This window comes from Periplaneta americana, chromosome 8 (genome assembly GCF_040183065.1).
Source record: "Periplaneta americana isolate PAMFEO1 chromosome 8, P.americana_PAMFEO1_priV1, whole genome shotgun sequence".
NCBI classification, from domain to species: domain Eukaryota; kingdom Metazoa; phylum Arthropoda; class Insecta; order Blattodea; family Blattidae; genus Periplaneta; species Periplaneta americana.
Genome location: NC_091124.1, coordinates 18,670,823 through 18,698,149, shown reverse-complemented (window position 1 = coordinate 18,698,149; position 27,327 = coordinate 18,670,823). Strand labels below are relative to the sequence as shown.

At 34.4% G+C, this 27,327-nt stretch overlaps 1 protein-coding gene and 1 non-coding gene across 2 annotated transcripts in view; both read left to right on the top strand.

The window, feature by feature from the left end:
• The first annotated feature begins 8,886 nt into the window (after positions 1-8,886).
• Positions 8,887-8,958, top strand: TRNAF-GAA (transfer RNA phenylalanine (anticodon GAA)). Its single transcript has one exon. It is a non-coding gene; the product is annotated as a tRNA-Phe (tRNA).
• Positions 8,959-23,086: 14,128 nt separating this feature from the next.
• Positions 23,087-27,327, top strand: part of LOC138704380 (ETS translocation variant 4-like) — a 150,900-nt gene continuing 146,659 nt past the window's right edge. The window contains exon 1 of the mRNA XM_069832209.1: positions 23,087-23,194. Within this exon, the coding sequence (XP_069688310.1) occupies positions 23,087-23,194 (108 nt within the window). The remainder of the gene's footprint in view (positions 23,195-27,327) is intronic.

Below are 27,327 nucleotides of genomic sequence, written 5' to 3'. Positions count from 1 at the left end.
ATGGCGTATGAAAATCATTCCTTCTGCGAGTATTTGTACTATGTATGGCTGAGTTAGTTGGAAAATTTTCTTTATTACATAAGAGGAAATTTATTGTAGAATATATGTATTGATTTGTTAAGGTTAGACTCTCTAACGTATGACTAAGTAATTTTATGTTTTTAAGAAACAAAGTGTTAACGTGAACTTTAATCAATGGATAAAAATGAGATAATATGACAATACAACAATGGTTATTTGTGATTTCTGACTGCTGTTATGTTATAATCAAAAATGAATGAACAAATTGAGCAAAAAGTAAATGAATAAACTAATATTGGGAATAAATGCAAAGGGGAAGGTATACATTATGTAGATCATGAAGGTCATAAAAGGCAGAAAAACAGTTTATTGCTTTCATAACCTCAACATTAGAATATGGTAAATTGGTCAGCTTTACTCAGTGGACGCAATACTCATCAAAATGAAAGCTGACAGGACTTAATATCTGTTTCTGAGGTTATGGCAGAGAAATATTTTCATGTTCTTAAACTAAAATAAAGAGGAAAACGGAAAAGAGAGCAGATTGGAGAATGCTAGATTCTCAGTGAAGAACCTGCTCTTGGCAGAAAACTGTTATGATGATGATGATGATGATGATGATGATGATGATGATGATGATGAAACTAAAATAAGTGGCAATATCATTAATTTACGTCAAAAGCAATAAACTGGTATTCCTTATATTAAGTTGAGGAAAAAGAAAATTAAAAATTTCATTTTTATTTAAAACTATCGTTTATGAATATGTTAATATAGGCCCATTACTGGTAGATAATCAGAAAGAGTAATTATAATTTAAGAAATTTCAAATAACAGGAGCTATTGAAGAAAACACATATGAACTGTTTTGAAATTGTAGTAAGCTTAACAACTGCTAATGTTAATACTTCTCATAGACCGTCATTTGCAACTTTGTGATCGTATATAGAAATACCTATGAAGATATTTGAGCAATTTTCAATTTCAGAGACAATTTAGATATAATAAGGTAAAAGTAAGGCGATAATGAAGCATTATTGGAATAAATGGGAAGAGTCGTATCGCCTGACACAAACCTCAGATCATGTGGCCAGGATCGAATCCTGATCAGGAAGAAGATATCACAGAGTTCGATTCTCTGCACGTGAAGGACAGGCAGTTTTGCTAGGTTAGGGTTTGACTAAATTTTAATTAAGATATTCGTAGATTCTTGAAATGGTAATTTTGGCCAAAATTATATTGTTCGAAGTTCGTGAATTTTCTGATTACCTGTTCTTTGTTAATAGTCTGTGGCTTGAACCAAAGACGCTTGGAGTAATAAATTACACTGTAAAAAGAAAAAAAAAAGAAGAAGAAGAACTTTGCTATATAATTTTAGCACTGCTGAGACATATGTTTATTTTTCAAGTTGTAAATGTATGCTGCATAACTTTTTTGAGGTTCCAACATTCCCTACTTATAGAGGAATATATTGAAACAAAGTAAATATAACTACAGTACGGTACGCAATTAAACTAGTAAGAAATAGAGTTTTTAAAATAAGTGTCAATTTTTTATTAACGATTTCTGCCCCATTTGTTAGTTAGATTAGTCTGATTTTTTCCCCTCTCATAAAATACCTAACACTCTACCAAAAGTGGCTCAATAAAACTTTACAGCAGATTGACCAGTAATTATATCTAAAGAGCAGGTAAATATCTTGACACATTATGTTTAAAACAATATAAAACATTATCATAAGTCCTATAATTTAAATATAAAACTAAACTTAATGTAAGTTTTTCTACAAATTATTTAAAAGTATAAGTTTAGACGTTTTCTAATTCGGAAATTGAGTTTTTTAATACATCCTGGCGTAAAATGAGTACGAAAATTATTGTTTTGAGTTTTATCGCGTTCTTTTAACATATTAAGAAGGCAAGATATCAGTGGAAATTCTAAAATTGGCGGTTTTTGTTCAGTTAACTTGAAATTTTTACCAGACCATAAGTAGTAAATTTGAAAACACCATTCGTAATTTTGCACCTATATCTGAAATAGTTTCAGAGAAATTAATTTCTAAATTAATTTTTTTCACTAATCTTATATGTAGGTACTCAAGACATTCCATGTAATGAATGAGATATCAGACTGAAATTTTTATTTTCATTTTAGAATACAATATGTTAAAATTGTTGTGAGCGTTTTGAATTATATTCAAAATACATTTGGAAAAAATATATATATTTTTATTTGTGTTTATTATATGTATTTTAGAATGTTTAAATTATTAAAAAACGAAATATTTAATTATGGAAGAATTATTACATATATAGGAAAAAAGCCAACGTCAGTTTTTTTACTATTTCTATACCAGAAGTGAAAATTTTAAATAAATTGGTTAAAAATTGCATCGTGTGAAACATTTTGAATACTGAGAAATCACAGAATAAATATAGGAGAAAACAGAGACGTAAGATGGCATAGTCAATTCATTCTCAGGCCTTTAAATTGTCACTTTACACATAAATATGGGTGGAATTCGGAAAATGAAAATCACAGTATGAAATTAAAAGAAATGATCATAATAAAAATATGAATACAAAAAAAATTAAATAAATATTTGGTCAAAATATCACCAATGTCTTGCCTTAATACTACTTTTCTTTACAACGTTTTGCATGCGTCTTTTCTTTCAGATAAGTCTACAAGTAATTCCAGTATGTTTCTGTCATGTATTATTAGACTTCCTATTTGCAATTTTTTTTCCAATTCTTCTACAACTTGCAGGTTAGTGCTTCTATACTTCCCTTTCTCTATTTAACCTATCCAGTTTTACTGAGAATTCTGATCCCGTCTTCCATCATTGTGTGTCCTTCGGAGATATATATTTACCTTCTTGCCATACTAGTTTGTTTGTGATTACTGCATAAAGTAATAGGTACATAGTATAACACCGTCTAAATAAACGGGTATTCTCACTACGTGACGCCATTTTATTAGTTATTGTGCAATGTGTTGTACTGCTGTTGATTTATGTGTCTTTATGCAGGAAACTTTTACTTATGTTTACTTGGAGAAATAAGTTAACTCTTACAAAACAAAAACTTACGAATACACACCCTTACAAGATTTATGATTAGAGGGTTAAAGACTGTGTGAATGCACAATTCAATGACTATAAGAAATGTAAACTCTCAGCCGGCATTTTCAAGACACAATTCTGTTATATTGAATATTAGAAAAATATTTATTTGCATGAAACTAGGCATTGTAGTTAATTGAGACGAAGAACAAGACAAGAACGTGAAATAAATACAGGGTGATTCACGAGGATTTACCGCCACTTACGGAGCATATTTCCGAAGATATTTTGAGCAAAAAATGGCATATAAGCATGGGTCGTATTCTCAATATTTTAAAGTTTCACTAATTTGAAGTTGTTTGTAAACTACCTTTTTTCATTAGTTTTAAGGGTAAAATAATATTACAGACAGAGAATGAACTATTCAGAAGTATAATTTTTTTTAATTGGCTAGTATTCTGAATATTTTGCAATTCATTTTGATTAATTTTCAGAAAAGTCTGTGATATATAATGCGAATATTTATTTTCAGTTAATGACTTTACTATTATTATATGTAAGGTGCGAGTACTTACATTACATGATTTAATATTGTATGAACGTTTTCTTTGGTTTCATACCAACATCATCAGATACAACATTCTATATAGCAATATCATCACTAACAGGTACATATGTCTCTACAAACCAAATACAATATATATTAATAAGCATACAATATGATAAAAACATGATAAAAACCAACATAATTAGGACATAAATATGTCTTTCTTGTGTGACTACACCCTACTGTCAAATGATTAAAAAGCACATGTGTGATTACAATACTTGTACAAATATGTTTGCAGGCCTTCACTGATAAAAATAATAAAAAACAAAATGAAATCTGTATACTATATAATGTGAAGAGATGGATTACAGTCTTTGAACTATGTTAACTGATTTGCTCCTGCCCGTATTCTTGTTTTATCATTACTACATGTCTTTTCACCTTCTAAATGTATGTATGTCCTAATATTCAAAGTTGTTATGGATATCATTTGTATCCGATGATATATTTCAATATTATGTTGTCTTATGATGTTGATTTGCGGCATATACTTGAACATGCAAAAGACTGTAATGCATCTCTTCACATAATATAGTATACAGATTTCATTTTATTTTTTTATTATTTTATCAGTGAAGACCTCCAAACATATTTGTACAAGTATTGTAATCACACATGTGCTTTTTAATCATTTGACAGTAGGGTGTAGTCACACAAGAAAGACATATTTATGTCCTAATTTATGTTCGTTTTTATCATGTTTTTATCATATTGTATGCTTATTAATATATATTGTATTTGGTTTGTAGAGACATATGTACCTGTTAGTGATGGTATTGCTATATAAAATGTTGTATCTGATGATGTTGGTATGAAACCGACGAAAACGTTCATACAATATTAAATCATGTAATGTAAGGACTCGCACCTTACATTTAATAATAGTAAAGTCATTGACTGAAAATAAATATTCGTATTATATAGTATTCTGAAGCTAAAAATGTGTTGTGAATTCCATAATTGCTTCATATAGAATTTTTTTTCGATTTTAACTAATTACATTTTTCTTACGCACTTATCACAACAATAATTGCTACAAATCACGCCACTCTTGTAAACTCTTCAAGAATGTATATTAGGATGCAAAATTGAACTGTAAAGAATCAAGTTGCTAGAAATCTTGTGATTTGTAACACTTGTTATTGTGATAAGTGTGTAAGAATAGTGTAATTTTCAGTTGGGAAAAAAAATCTATATGAAGAAACTAAGGAAATAACACATTTTTAGCTCCAGAATACTAGCCAATTAAAGAAGTAATATTTCTGAATAGTTCATTTTCTATTTGTTATATTCTTTCACCCTTAAAACTAAATAAAAAAGGTATATTACAAACAATTTCAAATTCGTGTAACTCCGAAAATATTGAGAATAGGGCCCATGTCTATGTGACATTTTTCGCTCAGAATATCTTCGGAAATAAGCTCCGTAAATGGCGGTAACTCCTCGTGAATCACCCTGTATATTTCAAAGTTAATGCAGAAAATGTCCAGATAAAGGTCGTCTTATGGTCGAATGTTTGCAATGCTCGCCATTGTATGTTATGTTTGCAGAATGAAATCCCACAGAGAGTTTTGAACTTTTAAAGGAGCATTTTGAAGTTCTGAAAAATTACTTTTCTCTGCTAAAAATATTTTAATTAAGGGCAATGTATAGTTAGTGGGCTGCTTGAGAGCTTGTAAATTACGATATATTAAACATTTGTATTTTTAATACTACTAGAGATAATTAAATTAAACTTTACTACGGTATATAGCAATTAAGAATCATTCAGTGGCGGCCGGTGAGGCATTCTGGTGGTGGTGCTAAAAATGAAAAAAGGTTGTACGCAAATTACCCTAGTGAAATTGATAATCGCAGTTCACGTTTGCATTATGTTAAATGAAACACATTAATTAAACCAGCTATTTTACCAGAGGTACAGTTAATAATGCATCTAGTAACAGTTACAATAACATTTCCGAAACTAATAACGAAATTTACAGATACAGATAATGCAAAACTTTCACAGTATTGTTAGTCAAATACAAATAACTTTTATAACTAGTAAAATTACTGGCAATAACACACGAGATAAACAATGATATAGATAATAAACAAACACGTTTGCACTTTATTTAACAGGCCAATGAATCCAAGGCAGCGGCCTGAATAACACATGTTCATGTCCTGCACAGATCTCATGTATCGTTAACAGAAGCATTAATACTATAGCAACAGTGTAGCAATATTTAGTTGCCGCAAAATAAAACAGATATTACACAACATTAACAAACAGTTTTACATAATATGAAAAAATATTTATCTTTATAAAAAGAACCATGACTATCTCTGCTTTCAATATAGTTAAACGGATAATAATTTACACATTCAAATCCAAGTTATGTGCACTAGTTTTGAATTGGCAACATTACATTAACATTTGGAGCAGAACTTTAACTTGTGTTTTCGTGCAAGTCTGCGGTTCATGGTTCCCTTCCTAACGTCTCCAACAACCCTGCCATCTAGCGAAATTTCTGCATTACTGTACTCCAGCGGGCGGAATATTAACTACTGAGTCAAATTGAATTCGGCTCAAAGTCTGCCATAAGAAACGCATATAAACTAGAATCAGTAGCTTTTGTACGGTATTATATGGACGTAGACAGTGCCACACAGAAGTGGCTCCAATGTTCGGAAAAATGCTGCAAGAGTGCGTCCCGATCTGTGCGCGCACTCGTTCAGATGAAATGCGAATAAAAGTGTAGAAGTAAACTATTACAACTGCTTTCTAGGATATTATTTTTTGTTTCTTTCATTGGTGGTGCCATGGCACACTGGCACTACCCCAAAAGCCACCCTGGAATCATTTAATGCACATGATAAGCAATAATTTTTTTCACAAGTTTTATTTATGAAAAAAATAATAATTTTTTTTTTTTCAGCAGGATATGTGAGGAAATTTTTTTTTTCTTTCTTTACATATCTACAAAGGAGATTATGAGTAATGCCTTGTACGTATTTCAGCTGACGATAGTGGCTATTCAATATCCCTGTCACCGTATTATATTTTTAAGTCATGTAATTTAACCGTGTTTCTCAATTAGAATGCTCCTGACAAAAATTACTAACCTTCAGAATTCATTTCTACTAGTCATTAGCTTTGTCTATCATGATACTATCGAGGTTAATGTATTTCACCATTGAGTTTCCTCTTCAAAAATGGAATTGAGCTCTGTCAGACTAATTTCATTTTGTATGATTTTTCCGATAAGCAAGTAGTAATAATATATTAAATTGAGATGAGCCGTCTATGCTTATATAGTTTTATATAAATTAATTATAACATGAACGTTTTCGGCACTAATGTGCCATTTTCAAATGTATGAAAGTTTGCCTAATTACATATTCAAATAGATGCACATGAACTGTGTAAATGAGACATATAATGTGTACCCTTGATGATTTGAACATAACATGAGAAAACAATTTTATATAGATAATTAAAAACACTCATTATTACTAACAATAAAACCTATTAACTAATTGGTCTTCTACTATGGACAACATAGTAGAAGACCAATTAGTTAATAGGTTTTATTGTTAGTAATAATGAGTGTTTTTAATTATCTATATAAAATTGTTTTCTCATGTTATGTTCAAATAATCAAGGGTATACATTATATGTCTCACTCACACAGTCCATGTGCATCTATTTGAAAATGTAATTAGGCAAACTTTCATACATTTGAAAATGGCATATCAGTGCCGAAAACGTTCATGTTATAATTAATTTATATAAAATTAGATAAGCATAGACGGCTCATCTCAATTTAATATATTATTATCTGTCAGACTAGCTGAATTCCAGATAGACTTTAGTTAACCACTGAGGAACATATTACGACAGTATAATATCTGCTTTCATTGTAATTTCAAATTCTGCTTAAAAGTTGATCAATTTTAAGCAGTTACTGAACATTTTAGCAACCAGTGTAAGAAATGTTGTCTGAGAGGTTACAGTGAACAAGTATGCAAGCAAGGACTGGAAACATCTTCCATAATACCATATTGTTCATAAACCAGGGGTTGTACCAATGTTAAATCGTTGTGTTAATATGTGTAATTTTCTAAAACATTATTTATGCCATTTGAACCTTTGACCATTGAATGTGACAATATGCCATTCTCGCACATTATGTTGTTGTTGATTTCTAATGCCAGGCGTTTGACAATAAAGTCATTTGACTTCTTGCACTTCAATATTTTTCAAAGATATTATCATGGCCAGCCACTGAAGCACAGATTTTGAGATGTTCCGAATCCATTTCTTGATTTGAGTTGCACAATGGGCAGTTAGGGGACTGATATATTCCAATTCTATACAGATGTTTGGCCAAACAATCATGGCCTGTTGTCAATCTAAATGCAGCTACAGACGATTTGCGTGGTAAATCGGGAATTAACTGTGGATTATGATGCAGAGAGTTCCATTTTTTCCCTTGTGATTGTGTTATTAAATTTTGTTTGTTGAAGTCTAAGTATGTAGATGTAATAAATCTTTTCACAGAGTAATACGTAGATTTAGTAACAGGCCTGTAAGTAGCAGTGCTGCCCTTCTTTGCTAATGCATCCGCATTCTCGTTTCCCAGGATTCCACAATGGGATGGTATCCATTGGAATACAATTCTTTTATTGAGTGATATTAATTGAGAGAGCATTCTCGCACATTATTGATTGTGTTATTGTGTCACAGTATTAGGAGACCTGAAACATTGGGTATTTCTACATTTATGAGATAATGGAAAAGATATCCAGCATATCTCAAGTTATGTGTATATATTATTTAATGTACCGAAGTACATATGATATTTCCATGCAGATATTCTGCGTCATCATACGATGAAAGAGTAATGGAACGGAGAAAAATTCATCGTATGATGACGCAGAATATCTGCATGGAAATATCATATGTACTTCGGTACATTAAATAATATATATATGATATGCATAAATCACTTCGTGATTTAAGACGGCGCTTATTCCGTCGGATCCCGGCCAACTAGTCACTCATAACGAGTGCACCTCAGCACATGTGTGGACTTCGGCCCTATGTTCATAGACATCTATGACGTAGTGCAGAGGGCGGCCACTAGAGGGAACCCAAGAGTTGGAACTTAAACTGAGACGATTCTGTCCGATGCCGGGGTGGGTATCTGGTGTGGCTTAGTGGATAAAGCATCAGCACGAAGAGCTGAAAACCTGGGTTCAAATCCCAGCACCGGAGAGAATTTTTCTCCGTTCCATTACTCTTTCATCATATCAAGTTATGTGGTTCATGCCTCACCTTTTTTTTTTTAATTTATTTCAGGTGTTAGAATTAATTACATCAGTATGTATTGTGTTCATTAATGTTTAGAAGCTGTGCGTCCATTATAGTGGCCAACTATTATGGTCAAGACATGATATAATATGTTATAAATTGTATGTTATATATAAAATACGTTGACATTCTTTAATTTTTTATGCTCGACCATGCCGAAATGTAGTAATTATACACCTGGTAGCACCCTTTAATGGACCTCATTAAAGTACACCTATTCATTAAAGTTCAGGTGTTCCACCAATCAGAAAATACCATTGTAGCAATATGAAAGCGCAAGTATCGATTATTCTCGGATATGCAATCGAAAGACAACTAGCGCGAGATTAGACAATATTGAACTCAGTCGAAAAAAAACAACACACAAATTAACATAAATTCACCGTCATCTTCCAGCCTTTCACAAAGCACATTCCCGCAAATTCATTTCACCAATTGCCGGAAAAAATCAATATGGTCGAGCATAAAAAGTCGTATAAAACTTGACTACAATGGTAATTAAGACGCTCGTATGAAAATTATGAAACTCACTTGCGCTCGTTTCATAAACATACTCGCGTCTTAATTACTACCATTATAGGCTCGTTGCATAATGTACTAATATAACATTAAGGACATTGCTCTTGATTAAAACAATTTTTTTTGTATTTTTTTTTCTTAAAAAAGGAACAAAATCATTTCAACTGCAGTCAACTGAAACCCCATCAGCTTCCATATGTACCATTACACCGATTGCTTTACATGAGCCCTCCCTATCCTTTACCACAGACTCAATTGACTGCAGTGGCCGGGGCCTCGAACCTGCGATCTTAGGCATGATATGCTGGCCGGACATACCTTGTGCACCTTAAAATCGCTCGGCTAACGAACCCAACACGAATTTACCCGATTATGCAAGTATACGAACACCTGGTTAAGAGTTAGGCATTGTGGCTTGTGAAATATGGCTGATTGTGCTCTCATTTGCATAGAATCTTAAAAATTAGATGTTGATATTGACAGTAGATGAATCTTGTGATAAGACATGTTTTAGGCCGCTGACATTGGTACATCCCTACAAACACATTGTCAAGAATAACATTCATCCCTAAAACTAGTTGATGTTTAATATTTTGTTTGTTTTTATAATTTAAAGTAATTTGTATGTAAACATGTAAATAATGCAGAGGTGCAAATGCGAGTCTCTTATGACTCAAGAATGATGTATTTGTTGTAAATGTTATCCATTTTAAGAGATATTAATTATATAAATCTTACTACAGTATTTTGTGTTTGATTTTTATCCAAGCAGAATTCTGTACGAACAGCAAAAGCTCTCTTTTGGTGTTGAAAAATTTAAGAATATTCATCTGATCATCTTGAGAGATAAGAGAGCAATATTGTGAATGATAAGAATATTCCATGGATCTGACATCTGATTCATAACTTCTTTGATTACTGATTTTTTATGATAAGGATTAGCCTATATTTCTTCTGTTTTCGTAGTCTATTAGATTTAATAATTATTGTTAGGGGGGGGGTCTATGCGGATGACGTGAATATGTTAGGAGAAAATACACAAACGATTAGGGAAAACACGGAAATTTTACTTGAAGCAAGTAGAGCGATCGGTTTGGAAGTAAATCCCGAAAAGACAAAGTATATGATTATGTCTCGTGACCAGAATATTGTACGAAATGGAAATATAAAAATTGGAGATTTATACTTCGAAGAGGTGGAAAAATTCAAATATCTTGGAGCAACAGTAACAAATATAAATGCCACTCGGGAGGAAATTAAACGCAGAATAAATATGGGAAATGCGTGTTATTATTCGGTTGAGAAGCTCTTATCATCCAGTCTGCTGTCCAAAAATCTGAAAGTTAGAATTTATAAAACAGTTATATTACCGGTTCTTCTGTATGGTTGTGAAACTTGGACTCTCACTCTGAGAGAGGAACATAGGTTAAGGGTGTTTGAGAATAAGGTGCTAAGGAAAATATTTGGGGCTAAGCGGGATGAAATTACAGGAGAATGGAGAAAGTTACACAACACAGAACTGCACGCATTGTATTCTTCACCTGACATAATTAGGAACATTAAATCCAGACGTTTGAGATGGGCAGGGCATGTAGCACGTATGGGCGAATCCAGAAATGCATATAGAGTGTTAGTTGGGAGACCGGAGGGAAAAAGACCTTTAGGGAGGCCGAGACGTAGATGGGAGGATAATATTAAAATGGATTTGAGGGAGGTGGGGTATGATGATAGAGACTGGATTAATCTTGCACAGGATAGGGACCGATGGCGGGCTTATGTGAGGGCGGCAATGAACCTTCGGGTTCCTTAAAAGCCATTTGTAAGTAAGTAAGTAAGTAAGTAAGTATTGTTAGGGCAATCAGACTTTAGTTTTTCTCTTCAGAAAGTTATATTTCATTATGCTTTTAATTAATTTTCCAGTAATTCGTAGATCGGTAACAAAAATCAGCAACTTTTAAAGATAGCTGATGTATCACTTTGAAGAATTAATAGTTTTAGCTATTTGCATACAAGAGTAAAAATGATAGGAGTACAGTTCAAGGGGAGACTCTACTAAAAATCATAACAATTTAAAAAAAAAAAATATTGGCTACTTCACTTCTTTATAATGTATATTTTAATATCCCAAATGTATTTAGTTCAATTCTGATTACAAATAAAGGGGCGTGACATTTAAAGAGATGTCAAAATTATTTTTTCGTCAAAGAATTCTTTTTTACAAATTTCTGATTACACATCTAGTAATGTTTTGTTGTAAAGTTGGCTTACTGAAGTTACTATATGAATATAGCGAAGGAGAATTTTAACAGGTGTGTGCTACATGAATATTAATTTTACTCTCAAATCCATTTTTCCGTAAGTTTATCTTCCTTGATTACACCAACTTTTTTATGCCAAATATTAATCAATCTGGATGAAATTTTTACTGGAAGTATTTATGAGATAGCTGCATGTTTCCATGCATTTATTTTGTAAAAAAATGTTCCTAGTTTATTTTATTAATTTGTTTTTTTTTTTCATGAATTATAGAAAAAATAACATTTTCAACATTTCAACAAAAATTTCCAAAGTGAATAAATGAGATATTCCACTAAATGAATGCATAGAAATATTTCTCTATATCTTGTGAATTTAACCAAAGAAAAAAAAGCTCAAAATTTGAGATCTTCTACTAAAAACTTGGGTTTGAAAATATTAAAAAAATAAATAAATAAATAATATAAAATAAAAAGCCAAAACCATTTGGGAGTTCAAAATTTGGTTGAAAAAAAATGCTTAGGGAAAAGGTAGCCATAAGATAAAGAAAACTGAACTAAAGAAAGTCTGCCTTTGCAATATTCCAGTGATGTTTTCTGACATGGTTGCAGGTTTGCACAGTCAATACTGAATTGCTACTACCCTCTGCTGTACGCAGAATTTTGTCATTATTAAAATTGTTTACAATTTAGGCCTACATTATCGGTATTTTACATTTTGTGTATTATTATTATTATTATTATTATTATAATTATTATTATTATTATTATTATTATTATTATTATTATTATTACTATTATTAAAATATGTACTGTAAAATGCACAAAACAAACGAACGTTTCACAATATAGTTAGAACTTTAACGGTCGGGTGAATACCACTCTTAAAATAAGTTTGAAATCGACAATGCACGATATTTAACATCTGCACTGCAGAACTGTCAAAACAACCTTATCCTTGTGATTCACAACAAGTTAAATTTCGTATTGTTTCGGCTTCAGTCTATTACAAGGTTGGCATTAGGCGGTAGATCTCTCTATGATACAGATAGAGGTTTCAGGTCATTATGTCTAAGGACAGCAGGTCTAATGAAACACGAAGTATAATAAAAAAAATGTCCTATAATAACTAAGATATAAAAGAAAAATGTCTAATGCCTAAATGTCTAAATAAAATTTACGTCTAATGTGTAAATTTCTAAATAAAATGTGTGTATACGTGCCTCTTCCAAGAAGATGAACAGATGGGGATATCGCCTGTGGAAATGAAGAGCGTAGCAAGAGAAAAATTCGAAGCGAATTAAACGCGCAACATTATGTTTACGAAGAAAATAATTATACTCTGCGACGGGAACGCTCCATCACTACATAGTAAAATAAACGCACTTGGAACAAGACACGTATTCACATGCAGTGGAACTGAAACTAAAACCGTAATGTAACTTCAAAAACAACTGCAGTTCCTTTTACATTAACGGCTTCTAGTCTGAGAAAAATCAAACTCGATAAGGATACAAATTAAAAAATACACAATTGCAGTAACATAAACTTGATTGATTGCAATTGCTCTTCCTTGACAGAATCCACGCAAGTATAATACTTAGGTGTTATCATTGATCAACATTTGAGATGGAATAAACATGTAACATATTTATGTAATAGGTTACGGAAAACAATTCACAACTTTGTAACCCTTCGTGCATATATGCCGATCTATGTTCTCCGTGTTGTTTATCTAGCCTTGTTTCAATCAGTCATTCAATACGGAATAATAGGATGGGGTGGAATGACAAAGACTATCTTAACTCCATTAATATTATTACAAAAACGTATCATCAAAATTTGTCTGCATAAACCACTTGATTATCCGACACAATTTATTTATTCTGAATTCCAAGTACTAAAAATTGAGCAAATATATAAACATACATTACTAATTTATTTTCACAAAAATCGAATGAATTTTATAACTGAAAAACATATACACAACACCAGAAGAAATGTCCCAACTCTCTTGGCAGAACCTAAATGCCACACTACAGCTGCATTAAGACACAGTAGGAATTATGGACCAAGACTATACAATTCAGTATTGAAAAATAATCCAGACCTAAGCAATTTACACATTCTTAAGTTTAAAAATAAAGTGAAAATGTTTGTATGATTTTTGATAATTTTTATTAAAATTTTTTTAAGTGTTACTAGCATTATATGGTACTAATTTTTATTGTATTTATCTGATGCATGTAACCTATAAGATAAAACATTGTAATAAATATAAATAGATCATTTTCTTAATCAATAACAGTGTATATCTCCAATAAATGATTCCTTAGCATAGCCACAGATACACTTGATTGTACTTGTCACTAGAAAGTTATTGAAATTTATATTTTCCCCGCCATTCATAAAATATTTTGATATGATACCTCTTGCACAAAAGGAGAGATCTATAACTGAAACTCGATTAATATATTTCAGTATTATTTGTATTTATCCTGGTAATAATGAACAGTTTGACTCGTAGACATTTTGTTTTTACAGCAATAACTTCCCATGATTGTACGAGAAGATTCGAAGAGAACGGCAGTTACGTAGACTTTCAGCTCCCCACTACTACCATTAATGCACAACACAATGTCAATACGGCGGTTGCTGTCGTCTGCGATACAACGAACTTTTCTGTTGATTTTCGAGTTTGGCATTTTTTCCGGTTATTATATGCTTATTTAAGTTGTGTTAACTCTCGCTAGTGGTTTTATATTTTATTTTATCCGTCTTAGTATTTATTTTATTATTGTAAATATTTTTGTTTTATCACTATTATTATTATTATTATTATTATTATTATTATTATTATTATTATTATTATTATCAATGAATTATTTTGTATTACAATCTTTGTATAATTTCTGTCACGATTATTCTATTATTATTATTATTATTATTATTATTATTATTACTACTACTATTATTTTATATCATCAGCATTATTATTTGAACCCTGTAAAATTTATGTAGACTACTGGACTGTACCCGAGCACGAGCATATGCTCATTTCGGGTATCTATCCAAATGTAAATTCAAATGTAAATTGTAAATAAATTGTAAATTGTTGTAATATTAGATATAATATACCGTATATACGTATTATTATGAACTATCACAATGCAAGACTGATTCTATCGACGTTGTTTCTCTTCCGATTGTACTCTTGAATATCATTCAAGTTATCTCGTGACCTTTCCTGTCGCCCGCTCTTGTAGTTTGCGATGTATGCCAACATTTCAAATATGCAGCGGCACACCACTGCTCGTGGAACTGGCTATCTGTGTGTCTGCTGTATACATATTCACAGCATAGCAGTGTTTGGGGGATGAAGTTCTTGTCTGCAAACACAACTTCAAAACTTGACGGCATTAATGGAATTGAATAAACGCATAAACAATTATTCGCAGTGACAAGTATATTATGAACTCTCGAGGAATTTTATTTTTTGGAACATTTCAGAAGTTTTCGTTACAGATTTTCCAATCTTTCTGAATCGAGCATTACTGTAGTCCAGGGGTGCCGAACTGAGGCTCCCAGCAGAGCCGCTATAATGTTGTAGTTGCTGTTAAGGACGTATTCGCTTTGACCGAAGTTAGCCGAATGGTTCTCACCAGCGCGAGGGTAGGGGAAGCCTGTGAACGGGCGATATTGAAAGACTAGTCAGCTCTATGAACAAGCGCTCTTTTTGTTCAGGAATGAATTTATGTGAGAGGAATGCAATGAGTGTTTTCCGTTGAAGGGAAAAATGCTTATTGGAATAATAAAAGTACTTCTTTGTGTCAAATCGATTTATTTACGTCTTACATTTTGGAGGAAGAAACTGATTTCGTAGAAAGCTGACAAGCGTTCTCTTTATAACAAGTTCAAGAATGTTTGCGTTAACTTTCTTAGCCGTCATTAACCGAAGATAATGCATTAACAGAATGAAAAGATAAAGAAGAAATCTAAAATGCAGTATACAGAGTGTCCATAAAGTAAGTAACTATTTTCATGACAACGATATAGTTCCTGATATTTGTATTCATAGACGATTGTACACTACAAACTCACTCATACACACTCATTGGTTCCCTTCGACATGTCGTCCATTGATGTCCCTGCACAATTCCCATCTGGACACGGGCCGACAAACCTCCAACGGATTTTATTGAGCATATTATCAGAGACAGTCCAAAGACCAATGTGTGGTTGGGAATCACGCAGATAAAGATCTATGGACCATTTTTTATAAGAGAGAAGACCATTACTGGTGCCTGTTACTTGGATATGCTGACAGAGATTCTGCAGCCACAACTAGAACAAGATGGCATCGTAGACACTGTTGCTTACAAACAAGACGGGGCCCTTGCCACTATGCGACAATTGTTAGGGACTACTTGAATGAAGTGTTTCCCAACCGGTGGATAGACGAGGCGGCCGTAGACCATGGGCAGCAAGATCCCCAGAACTTACCCGATTAGACTTTTTTGTATGGGGATTTGTTAAATCCAAGGTCTGTGTATAAAATTTCATTGTATAGAGCACATCTAGGTCAGAAAGCATGGGTAGACATAACGGCTCGGTTAGAAAAGCCAACGTACTATGGTAGGAACGAACATGATTTTAAAATCAAATGTAGGAAACAGAAAACGGATGTAGGTAAATTCTCATTTTTAAATAGAACTATAAATGATTGGAATGACCTACCTGCAGCGGTCTTTGAGGGCTGTCCTTCCTTAAGGAGATTCAAGAATAAATTAAAAAGTTGTATATAAAGTGAAAATTAAAATTAAGGTGACATTCAACATTTAATTTTTTTAAGGTGACATGTATTTATCTAGGCTGACGAGTTTACTTCCTTGGTTTGAATTGTAAATTATTTAAAACTAGCGTGTAAGAGGGCCTTAGACTAGAAATGTTTAGTTTAAATGTAGTTCTGTTTATAAGTATGCATAAGGATGTAATTATTTGACTTATTTGAACTGTTGTATCAGTGAAGCGAGGTGAGTCAGTGAAGTTATGGTTTTACAGTGCAGTGAACAGTTCCGATCAGTGATAATTTATAGCGTCAATGAAATGTGTTCTATAGTGTCAGTGAAATGTGTTACAGAGTGTCAGTGAAATGTGTGCTAAAGTGTCAGTGAAATGCGTCATAGTGCCACTACAGGGAATGAGATGAGAGTAAAGTGAAAGACTATTGAAACTTATGTAGGACATGTAGATAATTATGTAGGTTGTATTGTAAAATTAGGTATTTTATTTTATGTTTTATTATTATTGTGTTAAATTGTATTGTGTATTATTATTGTATTGTGTGTAAAATTGTATATGTGTTGTAAAACTGTATTGTGTATTGTAAATTTTATTGTGTATTGGTTATCATTTTATTGTGTATTGTTAATATTGTATATACCACTGCCACCGGGTGCTTGCCCACTTGCAGTGTAAATAAATACATACATACATACATACACAAGAAAAGTGTCTAACGTTGAGGAACTGAAACAAAGAATTCGTGGTGCAGTGTCATTAATCACACCACAGTTTCTGCGAAATTCATTCCGTGAAACCGTGTCTAAATGGGAATTGTGCAGGGACATCAATGGACGACATGTCGAAAGGAACCAATGAGTGTGTATGAGTGAGTTTGTAGTGTACAATCGTCTATGAATACAAATATCATGAACTGTATCGTTTTCATGAAAATAGTTACTTATTTTATGGACAGCCTGTATATTATTTAGTTTTATTCAGCTTTCATTTTATCCCTAACTTATCAACCAATTGGTCTCATACCTGTAAATATCAGTATTGGGCATTCACATTACTTTAAATTTAATTTGATCAATATTATTTATTATCACGAAAAGGAGCCACCATTTCAAGCCTCCGCTGTGCCCGCGGCAGCGAAACATGAGCGCAGTGGGCTTCAGAGCAGGCTGAAATGACGTCACAGGGCATCGAGTTTATGACTTCTGTCGACAGAAGTTTTCTATGACAATATAAGGGAAATTGGCTTGAATGATGTTTTTTTTACTTGGTTATTTAACGACTCTGTATCAACTACTAGGTTATTTAGCTTCGATGGGATTGGTGATAGCGAGATTATATTTGGCGAGATGAAACCGAGGATTCGCACATAGATTACCTGATATTTGTCTTACGGTTGGAGAAAAACTCGGAAAAAGCCCAAACAGATAATCAGCCCAAACGGGGATCGAACCCGCGCCCGAGCGCAATTCCGGATGCTCCATCCTTCTCCATATCCACATTTCAAATGCTTCTAGTCGCTTCTCTTCACTTCGTCGTAATGTCCATGTTTCTGCCCCATACAATGCTACACTCCACACAAAGCACTTCACTAGTCTCTTCCTTAGTTCTTTCTCCAGAGGTCCGCAGAAGATGCACCTTTATCTATGAAAATATAAGGAAAATTAGCCTGAATTATATATATATATTTTTTTTTTGTTTTTTTTATTTGGCTGTGTAACGATGCTGTATCAACTACGAGGTTATTTAGCGTCGATTGGATTGGTGATAGCGAGATTATATTTCGCGAGATGAAGCCGAGGATGCGCCATAGATTACCTGACATTTGCCTTACGGTTTGGGAAAAACTAGGAAAAAAGCCCAACCAGGTAATCGGCCAAACGGGGATCGAACCCGCGCCCGAGCGCAACTCACTCCGGATCGGCAGGCAAGTGTCTTAGCCTACTGAGCTACCCGGTAGCTGAATAATGTTAATGCCTACCAAAAAAAAATGGTAGGACCCCGAGAAAAGTCATCTTCGACATTCTTCTGTTCTATTTTTAATTTTGAAAACCCGTTCTCTATCCAGTCCCAGATGTACTGCAGCCTATTGGATTATTGCACCTGCCATCCTATTTTATGCTTTAGTTTCAGTTCATATTGCCTCACGAGACGTCATGGAGAGACATTGACGTCTTCTCAATCGGGACTGGTACGCAGAAACATCTGGCCTAACAGAAAAATAATCAGGGAACAGCTGGGATGGCAAATATATGATTTTTGAGGCGACATCAAAGCGCATAAGGGGCATGGAGATAATACTTTACCATCTACTACAAAACAATTCCAATTTGAGTCTGACAGTACAAGCATTCGAGGACGTCCACGTAAACTTTTGGAAGAACTGACAAGCAAACATTCTGATGGGGACATAATGTCAAAAGAAGTGCTTATACACATTTTGGCCACTTGAACGCAGTTACGAAGGCCGTAAAAAATAAGTTCGCCAGGGATCGTTAGCAGAAAGAAAACACAATTCATCAGAAAAATTTATTGTAACAGACACAGCAATTGTTGTGCTATTTTTCAACATATTCCCCACCGGAATTGAGACATTTTTCATATCATGGGATCGACAGAGAGGTGCAGACGGCTGTCAAACGCTGGTTCCGATCCCAGGCGGCTGAATTCTACGACAGAAGGATACAAAAATTGATCCCATGGTATGACAAATGTCTCAATTCCAGTGGGGGATATGTTGACAAATAGCGCAACAATTGCTGTATCTGTTTTAATAAATTAATGCGATGTACCGAAGTACATATGATATTTCCGTGCAGGATTTTTCTCCGCTCCACCGATCCTTCATCACATGTTTCAATAAATTTTGCCATACAATTGTGATTTTTTTTTGTAACGGCCCCAAGGAAAATCACTTTCTGGACGACCTCGTAATTGCGGTCGAGTGGCCAAAATTTGTGTAGACTAAGCTCTTCTTTTGAAATTATTAACATGGTGGAAGAAATGAATTAACTTTTTTTATCTGCCCCCATCAGATAGTTTGCTTGTGAGCGAAAGATCAAAACGGAGAAAAGTAGTCCACTTTTTGAAGAAAGGTCACCAGAAGAAAAGCATTTTGCTGCCAAGATGAGTTTCAAAGCTTCTGGGAAAGGAGATGCGGACAATATTGTAGGAGAGCTTTCACTTGCATCACTTCAACATGCGATAAAATAAAAAAAAAAAATAAAAAAAAAAAAACATGGATATTGGTTTTGTAGAAACGACCAACAATGTCACCTAATAAGGATCTCGCTTTGATTACTGATTTACAGTTGATCTCTAATCAGTATAAAGACTTAAGGAAAATGCAAACTCTTGCAATAGTTAATTTGTATCCATCGTATTATTTAGTGCGAAAAATTGAAGATAGGATAGCTTCAGGCAGGAAAGGGAACTCCTTGTTGACATGTCAAAGCAAAGCAGTCGCAATAAAAACGATGGAAATACTGCAAGAAGGGTTTTCAGGATGGTTTCCACTTCCGCGTATATTACGGGAATAATTAGATAGAAATATAAGTCGTCTACATATACAGGGTGATTCACGAGGATTTACCGTCCCTTACGGGGTTTATTTCCGAAGACATTCTGAGCAAAAAATGTCATATAAACATTTGTCCTACTCTCAATATTTTCAGAATTACACTAATTTGAAGTTGTATGTAAAATACCATTATTCTTGAGTTTTAAGGGTAAAAGAATATTACAAGAGAAAGAATGAAGTACACACCTGTGGAGTAACGGTCAGTGCGTCTGACCGCGAAACTAGGTGGCCCGGGTTCGAATCCCGGTCGGGGCAAGTTACCTGGTTTAGGTTTTCTTCGGGGTTTTTCCTCAACCCAATATGAGCAAATGCTGGGTAACCATTGGTGCTGGACCCCGGACTCATTTCACTGACATTATCGCTTTCATATCATTCAGACGCTAAATAACCTGAGATTTGATACAGCGTCGTAAAATAACCCAATAAAAAAAGAATGAACTACTCAGAAGTATCATTTCTTTAATTAGCTAATATTCTGAAGCTAGAAATGTGTTGTGAATTCCATAGTTGTTACGTACAGATTTTTTTTTCGATTTTTAACTACAAAATTACATTTTCTTACGCATTTATCACGCCACTCTTGTAAATTCTTCAAGACTGTACATTAGGATGCATAATTAAACTGTAAAGAATCAAGTTCCTAAAGACGTATGATTTTTAACAATTTTTTTGGTAAGTGCATAAGAATGATATCATTTTTAGTTAAAAATTTAAAAATAAAATCTGTGTAAAGCAATTAACAACACATGTTGTTTGTCTTCAGAACACTAGCCAATTAAAGAAATGACACTTCTGAATAGTTCATTCTCTATTTGTAATATTTTTTTACCCGTAAAACTGAAGAAATAACTTATTTTACTAACAACTTCAAATTAATGTACCTTTGAAAATATTGAGATTAGGACAAATGTTTATATGACATTTTTTGCTCTTCGAAAATAAGCTCCGTAAGGGACGGTAAATCCTCGTGAATCACCCTGTGTAATATTAGAAACCTTTCCTTGCGGGTTTGCAATTGATAGAGGGGCATTTGCATGTACGCATGGGAGACGGAATTATATTTAAGCATGTACTACAAATTGTATTATTAGTCTACAAGCCTTCACAAACTCTTGGCTCATGGACATAAGGTCATAGGACACTATTATACCTGCTGGTAAAACTATCTGAGGAAGCCCAGGAAACGAGGAACAAGATAATAGACTTTTCAGAGAAGTCTTCACCAGTGGCGTAGCATTAATGTAAGCTAAAAAGCTTAGCTTCCCCAGTTAATAATAATTTCATAATAAACCTGCAGTCTATGGACAAAATTATTTATTAATTTTTGAAAAGACAAAGTATATGATTATGTCTCGTGACGGGAATATTGTACGAAATGGAAATATAAATATTGGAGATTTATCCTTCGAAGAGATGGAAAAATTCAAATATCTTGGAGCAACAGTAACAAATATAAATGACACTCTGGAGGAAATTAAACGCAGAATAAATATGGGAAATGCGTGTTATTATTCGGTTGAGAAGCTCTTATCATCCAGTCTGCTGTCCAAAAATCTGAAAGTTAGAATTTATAAAACAGTTATATTACCGGTTCTTCTATATGGCTGTGAAACTTGGACTCTCACTCTGAGAGAGGAACATAGGTTAAGGGTGTTTGAGAATAAGGTGCATAGGAAAATATTTGGGGCTAAGCGGGATGAAGTTACAGGAGAATGGAGAAAGTTACACAACACAGAACTGCACGCATTGTATTCTTCACCTGACATAATTAGGAACTTGAAATCCAGACGTTTGAGATGGGCAGGGCATGTAGCACGTATGGGCGAATCCAGAAATGCATATAGAGTGTTAGTTGGGAGACCGGAGGGAAAAAGACCTTTAGGGAGGCCGAGACGTAGATGGGAGGATAATATTAAAATGGATTTGAGGAAGGTGGGGTATGATGATAGAGACTGGCTTAATCTTGCACAGGATAGGGACCGATGGCGGGCTTATGTGAGGGCGGCAATGAACCTTCGGGTTCCTTAAAAGCCATTTGTAAGTAAGTAAGTAATAGAATTTATATTTACGCTTTAAATATTGTGATGCGGCAGCTCAGGATGATTTGTGATGCAGCAGTAAACAAGAAGCCTGCAAACACCAGCTTCCAAGCAGACCGGTTTCTTCTGTGTAACCCACCACGCAGATTTTCCATTCCTTTCTAACTAAACTACCCTAGTCGCAAGGCTCGCAAGAAGCTAGCTTTAACATTTAAAATAAGTAGTTTCCGAGTTATCCCTTTTCGTCAGTTGTGTTCAGTTGAAGTGTTAGTGTGCATTGTGGCTGATATAATGAATAATGAGCGAAATAACAGTTCCTGACACTAATTTACTTGAATTTTTAGGAAAATTGTATTATCAAGACTGACTTACGAACAAAAGTGTGATTTAAAAAACAAATGACCGACTCCCTTGCTGTCAATGAAGGACACAACCAAAAGACAGACGCATACTTACGTAATGATACTAATATTGTGATTTCTCTAAGTATGACAGGGAGTGAGCTAATGTTATACGTATACGTGTCTATTTGTTAAGAGATATGTGTAAACCGTGAAATCATATTTTACTACGTATCATTTGAGGTCATGCCTTATTGGTGTTACTTACGATGTTCCAACCAATCTTCGACTGCTGACTTGAAATTGACTACTATTTATTTTAAGACTGTATTTTTGTAATACGTTTTCTCATATTGCATGAAAGACAACTTGAGTTAGCTTCCCCTGCTCAAAATTTCATGCTACGCCAATGGTCTTCAGAAGTAAAACATCAAGAAAAGACACAAGTACCGATCTTTTGCTCAGGCTACTTATTTCTTACATTACCAGCTTAAGGAAATGAAGGAGAGAAAATCGAGGTCGGTTTCAAGAGACTCGGTGCTGCCGAAGGAGAGACTACCAGTGAGGATACAGATTCTGGTAGAGATGCATCTGACTTCTGAACAAGTATGATATGTAGCAATATTCCTTCGTCTTACTCTCTATTTTAAGCGCATTTCACATTATGAACATTAATTTACTTTTTCACTCAAATCGAAAAAATTTATTACAATATTACTAATTTTATTTTTTTGTAAAATTAGTTGCCCTTTTCATTTTCATTATTAACAACTTACTCTCTCTCAATAATTTAAGCTACATACCAAATTTTATGAAAATTGAATGATTAGCAAAGCTCGGAACTTGGGGACTTGTGTGTCGTGTGCATGAGTAAGGTTACAGGTACAACGAACACAAAGCTCACGCTGCAAGTGCTCAGGGACAGTCGTATGTACTAAGAAAGTGGTCACATCAAATAACAGGAAGACGGATGGGGAAACTGTGTCATTTCGAAGCCAATGACATTCAGAGAATTACAGGTAAACGGCTGTTTGAAGAATTAGAAAATACGTGTTATTCGAAAAGTGTATTATAGAAGTTTAAAAATAGAAAGAGGTAAAAAGGAAGCTTTTGGAAATCTAGGAATAATTTTTGCTATATTAGCAAGTTTCGACCTGATATTTAGATAAATATTATCCTTATTTTTAACTGAAACCAAAAAGAGGTATATTACTGTCAATAATAAAATAGAATTAAATGTTCCAGTTAAGGAAATGTGTAGAACAAGTAAAAGCTGCTAACTTATTACTTTTTTAAACTTCAGGTACAGAATTTCGTCGAGGAATTCGGAGGAGATACATTATTTTTTTCGAATGAAGTGTTTAAATTTTGAAAGTTGTGCCACACACAAACTAGATGCATTCATTGAAAGACGTTGCAGTCCCTTAAATTGGTGGAAAATCTGTTCCTAGCGATGGATCAAGTCTTAGAGGGACCTACCCTAGTAGTGACACACAAATTGAAAACTATTTTCGAGAACAATTGAGGATACACATATTTTTCTCAGACACGAGATCAGCTAGCAACTGCACAAAATCGAACGGAAAACAGTGACAGTGAAAATATTCAAGATTATAAGTTTGCTCCCATCAATTCATGTGACGTGGAAATAAATTTTTCTCGTTTCAAATCAGGTTTAACTAACAGGCGAAGAAGTTATGGGTTCGAAAGTCTTGGAATGTATGTAGTCATGAGTACTATAATAAAATTTACAGAGGAGAACAGTAAAGTTGATATATTTCTCATGTTTATTTTTATTATATATTATATTCTATAAAATTACATGTTTCAACCTACCATAATACTATCAATATGTTGTTCCATCAGACCTGACAGTACCTCCGTGCTGGAAGCGGGAGTTTGTTGATATTGGAGTCCGGTCGCTTAACCACGTGCAAAGACACAAGTCCCCAAGTTCCGAGCTTTAATGATTACTTTTCGAGAATGAATTTTGGCCGGCTAGATTCCCTAAATTACACACTGTTATGCGGCGGGATTTGTCTCATAGCCAAAGCTTCAAGAACTGCCTCGAAGTCCACTCAACCTTCTGTCAAATTGAGTACCGGATCTTTCGTGAGGGTAAAAGGCGGTCGGAGCGTGGTGTTAACAACACTACTTCATTCTAGTACCGAGGTTCAAGAAAGTACAGACTATAGAGCTTTATCTCCATGCCCCTTATGCGCTTTGATGTCGCCTCAAAAATCATATATTTGCCATCCCAGCTGTTCCCTGATTATTTTTCTGTTAGGCCAGATGTTTCTGCGTACCAGTCCCGATTGGGAAGACGTCTATGTCTCTCCATGACGTCTCGTGAGGCAATATGAATTGAAACTAAAGCATAAAATAGGATGGCAGGTGCAATAATCCAATAGGCTGCAGTACATCTGGGACTGGATAGAGAACGGGTTTTCAAAATTAAAAATAGAACAGAAGAATGTCGAAGATGACTTTTCTCGGGGTCCTACCATTTTTTTTTTTGGTAGGCATTAACATTATTCAGCTACCGGGTAGCTCAGTAGGCTAAGACACTTGCCTGCCGATCCGGAGTGAGTTGCACTCGGGCGCGGGTTCGATCCCCGTTTGGCTGATTACCTGGTTGGGCTTTTTTCCTAGTTTTTCCCAAACCGTAAGGCAAATATCAGGTAATCCATGGCGCATCCTCGGCTTCATCTCGCGAAATATAATCTCGCTATCACCAATCCCATCGACGCTAAATAACCTCGTAGTTGATACAGCATCGTTACATAGCCAAGTAAAAAAACAAAAAAAATATATATATATATAAAATTCAGGCTAATTTCCCTTATATTTTCATAGATAAAGGTGCATCTTCTGCGGACCTCTGGAGAAAGAACTAAGGAAGAGACTAGTGAAGTGCTTTGTGCGGAGTGTAGCATTGCATGGGGCAGAAACATGGACATTACGACGAAGTGAAGAGAAGCGACTAGAAGCATTTGAAATGTGGATGTGGAGAAGGATGGAGCATCCGGAATTGCGCTCGGGCGCGGGTTCGATCCCCGTTTGGGCTATCTGTTTGGGCTTTTTCCGAGTTTTTCTCCAACTGTAAGACAAATATCAGGTAATCTATGCGCGAATCCTCGGCCTCATCTAGCCAAATATAATCTCGCTATCACCAATCCCATCGAAGCTAAATAACCTAGTAGTTGATACAGAGTCGTTAAATAACCAAGTAAAAAAAAACATCATTCAGGCCAATTTCCCTTATATTGTCATATAAAAAGGAGCATCTTCTGCTGACCTCTGGAGAAGGAACTAAGGAAGATACTAGTGAAGTGTTTTGTGTGGAGTGTAGCATTCTTTGAGGCAGAAACATGGACATTACGACGAAGTGAAGAGAAGCGACTAGAAACATTTGAAATGTGGATATGGAGAATAGTGGAACATGTGAAATGGACAGACAGAATAAGAAACGAAGCTGTGTTGGAAAGAGTGGGTGAAGAAAGAATGATGCTGAAACTGATCAGGAGGAGGAAAAGGAATTGGCTGGGTCACTGGTTGAGAAGAAATTGCCTTCTGAAGGATGCACTGGAAGGAATGGTGAACGGGAGAAGAGTTTGGGGCAGAAGAAGATATCAGATGATAGACGACATTAAGATATAGCCTATGGATCATATGAGGAGATAAAGAGAAAGGAAGAAAATAGGAAAGATTGGAGAATGCTGGGTTTGCAGTGAAAGACCTGCCCTTGGGCAGAACACTATGAATGAATGTCATAGCCTATTTATAGCACTCTCCGATCACGTTCAAAGGAACTGGTCTAAGATTATGAAGGGATGGTTGAATGAAACGTGGATATGCTCCGAACTTTAGCACAGACGACTGGTGTGTTGAGAGTAGCCTAGCTGGGGGTTAACATAATAGCTCAATACGCCTATGGTCCACCACTGTGGAGTAACGGTTAGCATGTGAAACGAGCGGGCTCGGGTTTAAATCCTGGTTGAGTTTTTTTCCGGGATTTCCCCTCAACCCGTTAAGAGCAAATGCTGGGTAACTTTCGGTGGTGGAACCTAGACTCATTTTGCTGGCATTATCACCTTCATCTCATTTAGACGCTAGATGATCATACCAGTTGATAAAGCGTCGTAAAATAACTAATTTAAAATAGGACTATGAAGGACGTAGAACTTGGGGTTCAGCCTCCGCCTTCAGGATGATGATGATGATGATGATGATGATGATAATAATAATAATAATAATAATAATAATAATAATAATAATAATAATGGACCATTTACCTAAGAGATGTTGAAATCCTGCATTTTACCCGCTTTTCGCGTTGGTCTATCTTCTCCACAGCTCCGCTTATTGTTCGCGGAATGAGTTTAGGCCTAACTTGGAAGAGGGAACCAGCGAATGGGGATTATAAAGAATGGACACTGAGCGAATTTTCCTGTGTTTTGTTTCTCTGTGCGCCAGCGGTTAGTTCCACTTTCAAGCGCTAGAGGTTAGTATAATCGAGCACACGCTAAGATAATAATTGAGAATAGAGTTGAGACACAGGATCCAAACATCGCCTACCTTATTGCATAAGCCAGTAACGCTTTGCTTCAAATAAATTCAAGTTAACAGCTTTTCCTCATTTCTCAGTGACAAACTAGTTGTAATAATAATATTTTTTATTTCAGATATAATATATTATATTATAAAATAATATAATACATTATAAAATTAAGTATCGA